Raw genomic sequence first — 12,154 nt, 5'->3', positions numbered from 1 at the left:
AAAACTTCTCCAATTACATTATAAGCTTTCTCAGAAACTTCTGTACTTTGAATGTCTACCTCATCTTGAAGTAGTGGGATAGTAAACACACTAGTGTCTGTAATAAATGAGTTGTAAGTCCAATTCTCCTACTTCCTTGCTGTGGTAGCTGCCACAGTGAGCAACAGGGGAGTATTCTGCTGGGTCTTCTGTGGAATGTGCCTCTTCTATCTGCTAGTTAGCAGTTATAGCAGAGAACAGCACATTCTGCTGTGACTTCTTTGTAAGAATCCCAGCATAATCCTTTGCTACTCTGTAGTACCTCAAGTCTCAGGTGGGGGTGGGGAGGTGGAATGAGGTTGCAGAGAAGCTGGTGACAGCTATCTAAGGTGCCACTTGGCCATTTTGGGTGGCTACTATCCATGGCAAGACTTTCTTTTGTTCCTGCCGAACAGGAACTGTAGGCTTTGTGCCTGCAGCTTGTATCATCCAGGTTCAGATGCTACCACAAGGCACGGATGGCTACAGAATTCTGCAAGAAGACATGGCTTGTTGGTGTACCTTGCTTACCACAAAGAAGCCATGCTGTAGGTGGGCCCCAGATCCAAATGGAATACTAAGCTACAGTGACAGAACCATGGTTTAGTTGTGGTTGATTTAGTGAGGCTGTGGAGGTGACAGGCAAGAATGGGAAGGGAGAAGCTACTCTTACAAGCCAGTGCTAGGGCACTGCAAAGGCATTAGGAATGCAGGGCAAGAGTGGGTGTGGGTGGAAGAAAACAATCCAAGCCTTGAAAAATTAAAGCATTATTTCATATTTGCTGATCTAGTGCTGGGTTGCATAATGAACCATGGGTTAAAGAAACAATGGATTACCAAAATGTGTGAACCAGGTCAATGACTGATCATTTAGTGAGCTTCATGGCAGAATACAGATTAGGTCATGGGTCTTAATCAAAGTCCAACCATTTTCCCACACTAACAGAGATTACTGAGTGATTTGAATCAAATTCTGATGAGGTAGTTGTATACTGTGGACAGTTGGAGAGTAGATGAAAGCCAATAAACTTGGAACTATGGATGTGTGAGGTATCCATCCATCAGATTTCTTGGTTCCTGCTCCCCAAACTCTGGCCTGCTTTTCAGTAGACCTGAGTCCTAGTAAGTGCACACTGGATTCATAGGGTGTTTGCAGCAGATATTTGAGTCCCACATGCTGTGCAAGCAGAAACCCTCTCCTGTGTTATCTGTAGCCACTGTTTCAGCTACTACAATTGACATGGAAGAAGGTTGGTCATGTGAGACTCATCAGGAATAGAGTCCCGTGTGACCACTAGCAGCATCATTCTTCTGCACCATATGCAGCTGAAGAAAGTTTTGCATCCTTTGTCCACAAGTGTTTGCCCACTTCCTCTCAGCTTGCCTTACTTTGCAAGACCAGGCCAAACATGAAAAGCATCCACAAATGCTACAGGGATGGATTTTACTAGGGTTTGTTCCAACCTTATTGAAATGAAATCCTGATAAGAAGGTTCTCCTTTTCAGTCATTATTCACATGAAGGAGTATCATGAGTACAGAGGGGAAGAGTCTGTGGGACAGGACTTTTATACCCTGCACCCATTATTGCATGTTCCATACAGTTTTCTGTGTGTTTAGGGCAAATGTCTACATCAGAGAGTCTACTGAGCTTCCATAGGCTCCTCATGTACTCAGTGTATTTTTTGTATTTTTGTATTTAATGGTAATTTATTATGTTCTATTGTATTTCAATGTATTTTATTGTGTTGTAAGCCGCCCCGAGGCTTCGGCAAGGGGCGGCATAGAAATGTAATAATAATAATAATGTGATAAAAGTTTGTTCTTATTTCTAAGTAAGAATGCTTAGGATTGCACCTTACGTGAGTTCCTATTCCTGTTGGGCACTTACTAATTATTATTGCATTCAGAGACTTACAGTGCAAGCCTGTGCATGTTTACTCAGAAGTAAATTGCAGTTTTCAGTTTGCCTTACTCCAAAATAAATATATACATGTATTACATTGTATTATACTAGCCTAAGAGTCTTAGCATAGCAGCCACAGTTATTTACTATTTCCTTACACTTTCCACCTTCTCTAAGCTTCTAATGTGTGCAATATTTAAAAGAAAACAAGTTTCACAAGTCTGTGGGAGCTATTTTTAATAGTTTTGTGTGAATTAACTTCTTTTCCCTGCTTTAATATAATGGGGATAGGAGAACTGGATCTGACACTTTTTCATCTCTCCTTTCCTCTTCTGTCTAAATGAAATTTCCATGCAGTAGTTAAGAGTCCCAGAAACTAGTCTTTTTTCTTGTACTCCTCTTTTTGTGCCTTGCTGCTGCTTATATTCCGAGATATATATTTTTATTCTTCTTCACATACAAGAGCAAAATTTGTGTGCTTTGTCTCTTGCAGTCTTCAAAAAAACCCTCTGAATGGTTATGTAAACAACTCCTGTTCTCCATTGGTTCTGCTTAAAAGTTATTGTTCCCATAACTTTGCCAGTAAAATGCTCTGAACAAGCATGCCTCCTGAAGGGAGTGAAGCATCTTCCTAACTATGCACTGCAAGTTTTCTTCCATTTACTTAACACACATGAAATCCTCATTTTTTCTCACTTATTTCGCTGCCATGAAATCTGTATTTATTGTCTTCTCAGGAAAAATGCTCACGTTTTGAAACACTAAAAACAGCAAGCACAACCTTAGAGGTCACAGAATGGAACAGAGTGAATAGGGCCCATTCACTCTGTCCTATTCAGCCATCTTCTGGATTTTTGACAACTCTCAGGCTATAGTAACTCTGAGAAGGAGGGTGCTGTGAAAAGGGTGTGGCCTGAGCATCTCCCCTTTTTTGTTTGGCTAGAGACTCAGGAAGTGTTCCTAAGAGCAGCATTGAAAACTGACACTTAAAGCATGGATCATTACCTTGATAAGGGAGAGATCTACACCCACTCCACTTTGGTGCAGTTATATTTGCATTTCTTACCCATTTGCTGGTGCTTTCCACCTGACAGTTTAGCGTATATGCAGCCTTGCATCTTTATTCTGTTTGATAGAATGTAACTGCTAAGGTAATGTTAACTGACAAGATTACATTTCTGAGAGCTGTAAGCACACACTTGTGCAATTCTGAAAAATCCACAAATGCAAGCGTAATGAGCCAACAATGGTCACTCCGAAGAAGCACTTGGGCATCAGTGGAACAACTGTCACTGGTGGTAGCATGAGGCTTCATGGAAGAGATAAAAGTGAAGAAATACTGAATTGTGATGGGAGTAGGGAGGGGAAGACGAGACATGTTCTGCAACATAGGACTATGGGTTGCTGACTAGAAGACCAGGGACAGAGAAGGAGAGGAATAACAACCCATGGTAAGCCCAGTTATTTTTCGGGTACACTGTGGTATGTTCTGGAAACATTCCACACTGCATAACTTAATCGCAGGGTGATGATGGGAGCAAGGGAGATGGCAGGCCTGGACAAGTGTTCCCACAGGATGCCAGCCATGTCACAGATGCTGATTCAGGTTGGAATATGAGGAATGTTTCAGTGAGATTGGGGAGCTTTGCTCAAGGAGCTGGGTTGCAATAGGATGAGAAGGGGATGATTATCTTAGGTTTGGCTGCTTCAGACTTGGGTGTACTGTCGGTGGGAGGAGCTACAGAGGATGAGGAACTCGCAGACTCCCAACCCCTCCCTTCTGAACTGGACCTTGTGGCAATTTGCCAGCAGAGGCAAGAGGCCCTGTTGGATTATGAGTGAGTGGAGAGGAGGCATGCTTGCTTTCAGAAGAGCTCTTCTGAAGGATTGGGGCACAAGTGTGTTCATAAGGAGAGCTTCAAGAAGTAATCACTATATTAGGATCAGCAAACTGTTTTCTGCATGCTCAGAGTCTCATCTGGGTGATTTGCATTTAGAAGCAATAAATAATGTTTTGCAAGGAAATGGCCTGTGGCTAGTGTTCGTTTGAAGGAAACATGGCTCACAACAGGTGGGTTACTGCATCATTCAAGTTCACCCAGTCTTTCTCCTGATAAAGAAACATACAGATCAAATAATCCTTGCTCAAGAAAGATGACACAAAAGAGAGACTTTCTGATAATGTTGGCTTCTTCAGTGAGAGAGATAGTTTTCTGGCATATTAACCACATGAATAGCAGGACTTTGCTGATGGCCCTAAAGCTAGAAACTGTTAATGGAAATGGCAACAATGGTTTATAAATAAATTTTCTTCAAGAAATGCATAGTATACATTATGAAGGAATACCTTAAAGCAGGAACGGGTAACTTGTTGCCCTCTGGGTGATTTGTCTTACACTTTTCATCAGACCTCATTGTTGCCTGTGTGGATTTGGGCTAATGGGAGTTTTGGCCAAAGCATCAGGAGGGCCATAAGTTGCTTACCCTGATTTAAAAAGTAAATGTTTCAATTAATTAAGTACCCTAGTGACAGTTTTTCTTAAAATTAATTATGGTGAATTATGTTGAACGCTATTAATGTTTGTCATTTTGGGGGAATATACTTTTTAACTTAAATGTTTTCTTTTTCCTTTAGTGCATTTGAAGCGCCATTTCATGTTCCGAAACCATCTCTGTTTAGTTTTTGAAATGCTGTCCTACAACCTTTATGACCTTTTACGGAACACAAACTTCAGAGGGGTTTCGCTGAACTTGACGCGAAAGTTTGCACAACAGATGTGCACTGCACTGCTTTTTCTTGCAACTCCTGAACTTAGCATCATTCACTGTGATCTGAAACCTGAAAATATCTTGCTTTGCAACCCCAAACGAAGCGCAATCAAGATAGTTGATTTTGGCAGTTCTTGCCAACTTGGACAGAGGGTGAGTATTTGTTGGGCATTAACATGTAATCTAGGGCACTCTGAAAAGCAAGATCTGTTTCAGGATAACATTTTTTTATTTATAGTAATTAGCTCAACAAATAAAGTGATTCAGAATATCTATGGAAAATAATTTGCTTTTCTAAAATGATTAACACATTACAACATCTATGTCGAGCACTGCTGGTTTGAATGTTAAAGTAGTTCCATTTTGGAAGAAAGAAGTTCAGATCTCAGCAGTTGAACACATTGAAGTATTAATTTTTTAAAAAGTTGTAGAGAGTCTTATGGATTCAGAATTGGGCCCTATTGAATATATTTTGGAAAGAGTATAAATATGAAACATGAGCTAATTTCACATCATCTATTTGCTACTAGAAAAGTAATAGTGTCACACTGGAAACTTTTTAAATATACAGATTTGAATGAATGATATAAATGATTATATAAGACAGCAATGATGGATAAATAGTCATAGAAATTACAGATTATTGAAAGGCCAATGAAAGTTTGAGTCTTTACCATTGATTGAATATACAAATATAATTGAACATGGGAGGATGGTGGCGGCAAGTTATAAATCACTGGTTGTTATATAACATGCATCCTGAGGAGGGACTTTAGACCCTATTTTATTTAACTAGATCTAGGCATGGGAGGTGAGGGGATTATAGATAACATAAAATGTATATTTCCAAATGTTTGTTTGTTTGTTTGTTTGTTTGTTTTCTTTAATTTTCCATAAAGGAAACTTTGCCCCGCAAAGAAAATTGTACAGAGCAACTTGCTAAAAGTTGTAATTATAGCATAAAATTAACTTGAGAACACAAGAACAAAATAATGTTACAGCTGTTAATGAATCAAAATATTTGTGATTGTTATTCTGTTTTGTTGTTCTTCTTTTGTCAGGAAGAATTTCCTAGCCAATTTTTAATTGTATTTCTTTAACATTGAAGTTAGTAATGAACAATACATTATGAAATAACTTTGTTTTAAAAATGCAGATATACCAGTATATCCAGAGCCGCTTTTATCGATCACCAGAGGTGCTATTGGGAATGCCTTATGATCTTGCAATTGACATGTGGTCCCTTGGCTGTATTTTAGTAGAAATGCACACTGGAGAACCTCTCTTCAGTGGAGCAAATGAGGTATGTAATTTTGCAATCTCTAATATTGTAACAAAATATGCTTGGATTGTGCAAACTAGCTTTACTTTGCTTCTTTGATTACTCAGCTGTTAAAAACAAGTACATTCATTTCCACATGTGTTTGTGTAATGTTGAGCTGATAAGTGCCCCACTGTTAAAAATCCCCTCTTTTACTCTGTACTCGCTGCCATCTAAATAGGTGGATCAAATGAACAAAATAGTGGAAGTTTTGGGTATACCACCTGCTCACATTCTTGACCAAGCACCAAAAGCAAGAAAGTTCTTTGAGAAGTTGCCAGATGGCATTTGGAACTTGAAGAAGACCAAAGATGGGAAAAGGGTAAGTAAATATTTTGAATCTAAGTTTTAAACGCATTTGTTTGTAACTCCTATTAATATAAATGCAATTTTTTCTAAGAATGCAATTGCATGCCTAGTTCCCTGGGAGTTTTTCTTCACTGAACTCAGTGGGGCTGAACAGATGCATATAGGATTGCTGTGTAAGAGTACTTTACTTTAGACATTATTTCCTAAGTACAGCATTTTGTAATTGCATTTGTTTTAAATACAGAGCATATATAAATATAATTATTACAATATTGTTAACAATATTTAGCATATATATATATAAAATTCTCAGAGTTTGTTGCTAAGTTAATGTATGATTGTTAGAGAAGTCAACTATACCATCTGGAGGAAATGTAAGGAATTTCATTTATTCCAACAGGAGTACAAACCACCTGGAACTCGTAAACTTCACAATATACTTGGAGTTGAAACAGGAGGACCAGGGGGCCGACGTGCTGGGGAATCGGGTCATACTGTAGCTGACTACTTGAAGTTTAAAGACCTCATTTTAAGGATGCTTGACTATGATCCGAAAACCCGAATTCAACCTTATTATGCCCTGCAGCACAGTTTCTTTAAGAAAACAGCAGATGAAGGTACAAACACAAGCAACAGTGTATCTACAAGTCCTGCCATGGAGCAGTCGCAGTCTTCAGGAACCACTTCTAGCACATCTTCTAGCTCAGGTACCTTCCTATTGTCCTGTTAGTATTTTAGAAATAAACCAAGCCTTTTCAGGAATATTTAATATTAATCAAAATGTTCTTATTTCTGTAATCTGAAATCTGGGCCCTCCAGAGCTTGCAGTCAGGTTCTTAATTTTTCTTTTCATTTTAATAGCAAGCTCTGATTAACTATATAACAGAAAACAGTTTTGGAATGTAGCTTTGTTTCCTTTTCACCATGTTAAAAGCTCTGATTTCTCTGCACTGTTCTGTTTGCACTTAAAAGGTGGGTCTTCTGGGACAAGTAACAGTGGAAGGGCACGGTCAGATCCAACACATCAGCATCGACATAGTGGTGGACATTTCACTGCTGCTGTGCAAGCTATGGATTGTGAAACACACAGTCCACAGGTAAGACTTTTTTGAAAGAATGCCTTTGTAAACCAAGAGGTAGAGAATTGAAATGGATAAATAGTCTGGTTTGATAACAATACAGCAGTGATGTCGATCACTTCTTTAAGTTGTCACATTGGTGTTTATTTGAAAATGTAAAACATTCCCAGGACAGTTTATACTTCCTTGTAACCCCAAAGTTTGTCAAACTACCACCATTCAAGCTGCTTTATGCCAGCTAGGAATGTGTGACTGATACGTCTCTGAATACATAATTGCTGGACTGAACTAGAAGTATATATTCTAGAGTGTGGGCACAGCGAAATAGCAGAGTTCATATCCCATTTTAAAATGAACAATGATGAAAATTACTTCTGTCTTGAAAAATATAGCAAGGTATCAAACAAGTTTCAAGATAGGATTTTATTTTGCTTACATATTGTCTTCTTTTTGTTTAAATATATTGTAATAATTGAACGGTATGACATGAATTGATGTCAGACTTCTTTAATAATAGGTTCGTCAGCAGTTTCCTCCTCCTCTTGGCTGGACAGGCACTGAAGCTCCTACGCAAGTCACTGTTGAAACCCATCCTGTTCAAGAAACCTCCTTCCACGTAACCCCTCAGCAACAGAATGCATTACACCATCATCATGGAAACACCTCTCACCACCACCATCACCACCACCACCACCACCATCATCATGGACAGCAGCCCTTGGGTAGCCGGACCAGGCCAAGGGTCTACAATTCTCCAACAAACAGCTCCTCCACCCAGGATTCTATGGAGGTGGGTCATAGTCACCACTCCATGACATCCCTGTCTTCCTCAACTACTTCTTCCTCTACATCTTCCTCCTCAACTGGTAATCAAGGCAACCAAGCCTATCAGAACCGCCCAGTGGCTGCTAATACATTGGACTTTGGACAAAATGGAGCTATGGATGTCAATTTAACAGTCTACTCTAATCCACGCCAAGAAACTGGCATAGCAGGACATCCAACATACCAATTTTCTGCCAATACAGGTCCTGCTCATTATATGACTGAGGGACACCTTGCAATGAGGCAGGGAATTGATAGGGAAGAGTCTCCCATGACAGGAGTTTGTGTTCAGCAAAGTTCTGTGGCTAGCTCGTGACTAAACTGAAACAAGTTTGTTTCTTGTGTGTTTTTATAGAAGTGGTGTTTTTCCAAAAAAAAAAAAAAAAAAAGTTCTAAGCTGCTTGAATCAGAAGGAGATAGACTTACTGAACCGCTACAGGAGAGCAAAGCTGACTATTTTTTTAAACTTGAACAGATTGCAAAGGGACAGTATCATTTTTAGAGCCATGTCTATACCTATCCTAGATAGCTTTGAGGTGATGTCTCACCTTGTTGCCCCTATTTTAATTACCGCAACCAAGTCATAGATTTTCCTGCCCTCATTCAGCAGGGGTAAATGTTCAGATGTTGGTCTTAGTTGCAAATGGATTTTTAAAGTCATTGCCCAGGATCACAAAATGGGCTTTCTGGGGTTTTTTAAAATATGAAAATGGAGGAGTAATATGAGTTTTAATTTCCCAAGCGTACATGTGCACGAAAAGGCAGTACTGTAAGGAAGAGGGGTCTTCAGATTACAAAATATAATAGCTGTAAAAAGGGACGGTTGTAATGGTGTTCATGAGGCACATTAAGCATGCTAAGTGGCGGTGATCAGGACTCTCCTTATCTGAACCTACTGAAAATCAAAGCAGCAATTATAATGGGATTCTGTGTCTCTCATATTTGAGACCACAATCAGCTAGTATTGAAATATGACTGGTCTTGTAACTAAGGTGCACTGAGAAGCAATCAACAGGTTGGTCTTGGCCAGTCCAGGGGAAGTCTTAAGTGGTGGTCTTTGGGATAACCTTTGGCCTTATGGATTTGGACTCTAAGTTAGAAGAGCCTACCATTTCAGATGCAATCACTTTTGGACATGCTTTTGCAGACAGTCCTTAATGCTGAAAACACAGAGAATGGGTAATTCAAGAGGCCTTTCTTTTAAAATAGACTTTTGTGACCCACTTATTGTAAGGTATTGCAAGGTCACTTTGCGTGTGTCATAAAGTTGACTTCCTTATTGGTTGAAGGTCACAGGAGTAGTGGTTTGCTTTTGGTGGAAATAGCTACAACTGTGTCCCTCCCTGCTTTTTACTTTTTTCCTCCGCCCCCCTTTTTTTTCTTTTTATCTTTCTTCCTCTTTTTCCTCTTCTTCTTTTGCTTTTTCTGGGCACGTGGTTTCTCCACCATTTCTTCGGCACAAAGATGTCTTCTGTTCATCCTGAACATTTTTAAAAATGCAGAATTTTATGTGACTGCTTTTTTGCCTCACAATTATGCTGTGAATTTTACAAAAAATTATTTTCTTTTTTGATAATTTATTGTACCAAAGCTGTTTTTATAGCACATAGATGTCTGTAACCAATAATGTAGCAGTTCTGCACTTTGACACAAGGTGTAACTAGACCATTTTTAAATGTCAGTTGAAAATTATGGCTGTACTATTGCTTAAACAAAACTGGAACTGTTGTTGAATTCATAGCCAATACATTTACAGCAATCTGTGTACTGAACATGATAGATTTGACATCTAATTCAAGACTATAATAACATCTGTTACATTATAAATGTGTTCAGGCTTCTGAGAGTAAAAGGGACACTAGAACCAGAAGCTATGAAACCAGCAGTTGATTCTTGTATTCCTTATTAGCATAAATGTAAACTTGAAGGCAAGACCTTGATTGCATGAACAGGTCCAAGACACTTGTATGTGTAAAGCAAAAAGCTCATGTGAGACCTGAGGTTAGCAGGCTGTTCTTAACAGGTGCCTAATTTTTTTTGGGTTCTGCTGCCTTAATATAACACAGTCAGCTTGGCAGTTGCTAAATTTCTGGACCCATCTACAGATTTTAAAATTATGGATAAAACCACCATGAATTAAATTGAGGAATTGGGGTACTGAAGTGATTAGCTTTTCCACATTAGTGCTGCTTGCCCTTTACATAAACAGAAGCAGTAAACTACCTCTGCCAGTAAACCAGTCATTCAGCAGAAAACCATATGCTTCATACTGGGTCAATTTCATATGACCAACTAGGTCAGTTCTTCTGAACAAAAGGTGTTCTTTTTATTCTTTTAAACAGTCCTCACAGTGGCAGCAGAGAGGCTGAATACAGTGCAAGTGTGAAAGAATACTTTGAAAATTACCAGTTTTTGTAAATCAGTTTTTTTATTAAAGGATCTATATTCTGTACTGAAATGGCAAGCCTATGAATCAAAGTATTTTTGAACTTCAGTAGTTCAAAAATGGTTGGTGAATGAAAGGCTGTCATGTTAGTAATGGAACATTGAGCTTAGCAATACAAAAAGGAATCCAGTACTTACTGCTGTCTAGGAATATAAGGGTAACAAATATGGGTAACTTTTTTTTCCTGTGCTGGTTGCCACACTTTAGCAAGCACCAAAAAATTAATACTGTTTTTAACCTACATTATGAAAAATCACAAACTCCAGTGCTTCTGCATACTGTGTTATGTTACAGTCCAGTTTTGTGTGCTTTACTACACAGTTTGGTTACAGGACTTCTGTGCATTGTAAACATAAACAGCATGGAAAAGGTTAAATACCTGTGTTCAGATTGTAAGATCTAGTCCGGACTTGCTGTGTATATTGTAACGTTAAATGAAAAGACAAGCCCTTTGTATTATAGTCATGCAGTCTTATGTATGATAAACAGTTGAATAATTTGTCCTCAGACTCTTTACTGTGCTTTAAAATAATTAATTTAAGACAAAAATGTAAACATAGTAAAATCTTCCTATGCAATTAACCTATTTCAAGGCCTCGTCTGCTAGGTATGATTATAGTCAACATGTAAATATTACATACATTTGACACAGTTTTAAAAGATTATGGAAGTAAAAGTTGGAGGCAGAATACATTATTTGAGTTTTTAATTGAATGAATAGCAAGGTACTTATGAAATGCCTGTGCCTTCATCTTTGCTTGATTCTAATTGAAAGACAGTATTATTCTAGTTTGCAAATTGTGTACATTTTCACATTCACTACTTTTCAGATATTTATTGATTTATTTAGATAGAGCTTAAAGAAAAATCTGACAGTTTATATAAACTGTAGGACAAGAAGTTATCCTATCCTCCCATCCTTCTGACTAAAAGCACAGAACTACAGGAATTCATTTCCCCTTCATTTATTTATACTAATACAAACTCAGGCAAATGTTTTGAAATGAAAAAATGATTTAAAAAAAACATGCTACCTTTTATTAAAAGTAACCTAATTCATCTCACCAGCTAGTTAGCACTTTTTGTCTGCCACCCTTCCTCATGAAATATACCCTTTTGGAATACATTTGTATTCCCTTCTCCCAACTGCTTGCAACTCTGGTGAATTCTTGGACTGCTAAAGGAGTGAAGCATGCTTGTTCATCCTCTGGCTACTATGTTAGGAGCTCTGTAGAATGAGTTTTGGGTTTTTGAGTCAACCTATTTTATAAAAGAAGTCATATGCATCAATATCCCAAACCTGGGACTAAACTAGATTTCTCCCTTTCAACTTGAAAGAACCAAGGAGGGCATGGTTGTGGTCTATTTTTAGGCAATTTGGCTGGTCCTTTTAAGTTGTAAGCCATGTTTGATAGCTCTTAACTTAGGCTTCCACCAAATGTGCAACTTAGAGCCTTTTCCCTTAGCAACCTTTATTCAGCT

At 38.4% G+C, this 12,154-nt stretch overlaps 1 protein-coding gene across 4 annotated transcripts in view; it reads left to right on the top strand.

The window, feature by feature from the left end:
* Window positions 1–11,173, top strand: part of DYRK1A (dual specificity tyrosine phosphorylation regulated kinase 1A) — a 143,544-nt gene extending 132,371 nt beyond the window's left edge. For all 4 annotated transcript variants that reach the window (XM_044441907.1, XM_044441905.1, XM_044441906.1 and 1 more), the window contains 6 exons: window positions 4,559–4,845; window positions 5,849–5,995; window positions 6,195–6,335; window positions 6,723–7,029; window positions 7,295–7,419; window positions 7,919–11,173. In XM_044441907.1, coding sequence (XP_044297842.1) covers window positions 4,559–4,845; window positions 5,849–5,995; window positions 6,195–6,335; window positions 6,723–7,029; window positions 7,295–7,419; window positions 7,919–8,542 — 1,631 coding nt within the window. In that variant the 3' untranslated portion in view covers window positions 8,543–11,173. The remainder of the gene's footprint in view (window positions 1–4,558; window positions 4,846–5,848; window positions 5,996–6,194; window positions 6,336–6,722; window positions 7,030–7,294; window positions 7,420–7,918) is intronic.
* The last annotated feature ends 981 nt before the right edge of the window (window positions 11,174–12,154 follow it).

The sequence above is a fragment of the Varanus komodoensis genome, unplaced genomic scaffold, assembly GCF_004798865.1.
Source record: "Varanus komodoensis strain SLA01 unplaced genomic scaffold, ASM479886v1 scaffold4, whole genome shotgun sequence".
NCBI classification, from domain to species: Eukaryota; Metazoa; Chordata; class Lepidosauria; order Squamata; family Varanidae; genus Varanus; species Varanus komodoensis.
The sequence above is the reverse complement of the archived record's forward strand: the minus strand, read 5'-3'. Positions and strand labels throughout refer to the sequence as shown.